The sequence below is a fragment of the Belonocnema kinseyi genome, chromosome 8, assembly GCF_010883055.1.
Source record: "Belonocnema kinseyi isolate 2016_QV_RU_SX_M_011 chromosome 8, B_treatae_v1, whole genome shotgun sequence".
NCBI lineage: Eukaryota > Metazoa > Arthropoda > Insecta > Hymenoptera > Cynipidae > Belonocnema > Belonocnema kinseyi.
This window is the reverse complement of record NC_046664.1, coordinates 96,257,802-96,261,326: the sequence shown is the minus strand read 5'-3', so window position 1 is coordinate 96,261,326 and position 3,525 is coordinate 96,257,802. Positions and strand designations below refer to the sequence as shown.

Below are 3,525 nucleotides of genomic sequence, written 5' to 3'. Positions count from 1 at the left end.
TTTCCATAATATTTTAGGGATTCAGGATGAAATTCGGATATTCTTAAATTTCGGCTGGGTGCGTAAGTTATTTTTTGGTAATTTTGGGGAGGCAGGAGTTGTTCGTAAAAAATCATTTTTTGCACATTTTGAGAGCCCAAAAAAGGCCGAAATTCTGGCGCAGTTGATTTTTTGAATTTGCTTTAGTGGAAGTGTGGGCGGACAGTACCTCAAACCGAAAAGTCCGTTATTTGGAGAAAAATAAGAGAGCCCAAAAATCGTCATTGGTGCCCAAGAAGAGCCCAAAGAAGCCCAAAATTCTGATATGCTCACATTTAGTTTAGGTGAATATTTAATTTTAAGGGTATTTTTTAGAAGAAGGAGGTTGTTTTTTCAAAATTAAGTTTTGCATTTTTGAAGAGCCCAAAAAAAACTCAAAATTCTGGCGCTGTTGATTTTTAAATTTTTTCAATTTTTCTGTACTGGAGGTGCTAGCGGTCAGCACCTCCACTTAAAAGTCCGGTTTTTTGAGAAAAATAGGAGAGCCCAAAAATCGTCATTGGTACCTAAGTAGACCCCAAAAAAAGTCCAAAATTCTGGCGCTGTTGATTTTTTCAATTTTTCTGTACTCGAGGTGCTAGCGGCTAGCACCTCCACCCAAAAGTCGGTGTAAAAGCCTTGATTTCGATTTTTTTAGAGTAAGCCCCCTTTCTTCAGCGCACGTCACATATGTTCCATTTTTTTGAATTTGGTACATTTTGTTAAAGCGAAAATAAGTCGTGGGTATTATGCACCAAGTATGCCCTTTAAGGGTTAAAATATTAAAACATTTAAAAAATTTTTTCTCAGAATCTGTACTCAGTAATCTACTAATGTCAACTAAATTGAAATTATGGTCGGCATTTAAATCGGGAGACTTTGAAGCTTTGACCTGTGCGTTAGAAGTTTTATTGAATGAAGTGAAAAATTGTGAAGAAGAGAATGAAGAAGGAAATAAGGAGATTGATAAGTCTCCGGTTCTTCGTAAGGGTGACGTGAAGAAAATGGTGAATGATCCTGACGAAGATGGAAATACGATGTTGCACATGGCAGCGATAAATGGATATCGAGAGACCGTGTGGTAAGAACTCGTTGCATTTTTAATGGAGATGTGCAAACATCCAGTAATTATTAAGATATCTTTTATTTCAGGGTCTTATTAGACATTGGTTCTGATCCCTGTAAAAAAAATAAGAAGTTCCAAACCCCATACGTAAGTGCAAATGATAAAGAAACCAGGAATACCTTCAGGAGGTTCATGGGCTCAAACCCTGGCAAATTTAATTACAATAAGGTAAACGACTTGAAGCATAATTAGTTTAAAAATTATTTTAAATATTCAAGGTGGCTACTGGATTGGAAAACCGGGAATTTTTTAGATCGAGAAAAAGCCGGTTAAATAAAAGTTAATTTGTTTCCTGAAGGAGGTTTAAATTTTTTTAAATTTTATTAGAAAAAAATGTTCAATCACTTCAGTTGTCATTTGATATCATATTGCGAAATTGAACGAGTTAATTTTGGAATTTTTAAAAATTACTGCGATTCCAATGGGAAAATTTGAATGTTAAAACTCTTCTCATTTTAAATTGTTGAATTTTAAAGACGGCTTGTAAATCGTTTAAATTTCATTAAATATTAGATAGTTTCAAACTAAAAACCTAAATATTTTCACGGTTTGCAATGTTAAGCCTTGAACATTGTTCAATTTAAAAAAAGTCATTTGCAGTTGTGGAAGAAATTGCTCTGAAAGTGTATATTGAATGTTTAAAATTAAATAGTTTTAAATCAGTAGCGCTTGAAATTAGGCAAATCTGAAATTAAACTTTATTATGCTATTTTCAATTAAAATCCTTTTTGGTTAATTCATTTTCAATTACACGTTTACAATTTTTTAAATTAAGTTTAATGCTTTATTATTTGGAAAATTTTAAAGTATCAGCAAGTGAAATGAAATAATTCTGTATTGAACCTTTCAGTATTAAAACATTTTATTTCGAATTGTAAGGAACAGTTTTAATCAGAAGTCGTTAAAATCACTCTTCCTTGGTCAACAATTTTTTGTTTGGTTTAGAAATTGAATTGTATTGAAAACTAAATATCGGAATTTTAAAATTGGATTTTTGAAGAAAGTATTCTTATAGGAAATTAAATGGCGAATCTTTTCTCCTGGATCGAAAAAATTGTATCTATTATATTTTTCGTGAAAACCATGACAATGATGTTTTTTTTCTGAAGTCAATTAGTCATTCATTTTCTGTATCTCGATCGTCGTCATATCTACAGTTTTTGGAATTTTTTTATGAAATTTTGAGGCAACACTCTATCAAATAACCTTAGAATGACTATATGAGCGAAAAGTTCATACAATTATTTATAACAAAATCAAAAATTGTTTTCTAGGCAACTGCAAATTTAATTCCTCGTAATCTTCGATCGCTTCGTTTATCGAGCGAAGTTTGAGCAAATATAAACTTCCTGTGATCCAGTTGTTCAGAAAGCTATAAGGAAGTTTTCTGTGAAAACATTTTTTCTAAAAAATGAATAGGTAAATAATTGCGAATGTAAAACTTGGAGCGCGCGACTCGTAACAATCCATGTCTATTTGACGAACGGAACTACTCACAGTACCTATATTTGAGTCCGCCTGTACCACCTGTCGCCCACAAGAGTTTAGTTCGCGCGCTCCAAGTTTTATATTCGCAGGTTTTACCTATTAAGTTTTTTGAAAAAAGGTCTTCACATAAAACTTTCTTATTGTGTTCTGAACAACTTGTCTACATGAAGTTTTCATTTGCTCAAACTTCGCTCGATGAACGAAACGATAGAAGATCATGAGGAATTAAATTTGCAGTGGACTAGACAACAATTTTTGATTTTGTTATAAATAATCATATACATTTTTTACTAATATCATTATTCTTAGGATACTTTGGAGAGTATTATCTCCAAATTTCATCTAAAAATTCCTAAAACTATAGATGTGACGTAAGAAAGAGGCCAAAAATCAATTACAAATCGACTAAAGAAAAATTATCATTACCATGGTTATCTCGTTAACTATAATAGGTACAACTTTTTCGCTAAAGGAAAAAAGATGCAACATTTAATTTCCTGTAAGAATACATTCCTCAAAAATAAAAATTTCAAATTTCGATTTGTATTTGCTTGGGGTCAACCTCCTCTCAAGTTTACCGACTTATGTCCCGCTCTGGAATCGGGGCGCTCAATTAATCTTCTTTTTTTAAATTTTAAATTGAAAGTCTTAATAGTTGAATAATTTTGAGTGTTTTTTTTAATCCATCCAGATTTGATTTTCGTAAATGCAAAATTGAGACTCCGGATTCTATAACTACGCATAAAATTTGCCTGGCCGCTTCAGGCCGCTCGAGTTGGCCCCTGATGGCCTGAAAATCAGTTTTCGAAAATTCAACTTTTTAAGATATCACTTCATAGGAAATTTCATGGCGCATCTTTTTTCTCTCGACAAAAAAGTTGTATCTTTCACTG

General features: G+C 32.3%; 1 protein-coding gene across 3 annotated transcripts in view; it reads left to right on the top strand.

Annotated features, from left to right (window-relative positions):
* LOC117178808 (ankyrin repeat and zinc finger domain-containing protein 1-like) overlaps positions 1-3,525 on the top strand; it is a 29,862-nt gene that overhangs the window by 25,197 nt on the left and 1,140 nt on the right. For all 3 annotated transcript variants that reach the window (XM_033370295.1, XM_033370294.1, XM_033370293.1), the window contains 2 exons: positions 829-1,099; positions 1,171-1,312. In XM_033370295.1, the coding sequence (XP_033226186.1) occupies positions 829-1,099; positions 1,171-1,312 (413 nt within the window). The remainder of the gene's footprint in view (positions 1-828; positions 1,100-1,170; positions 1,313-3,525) is intronic.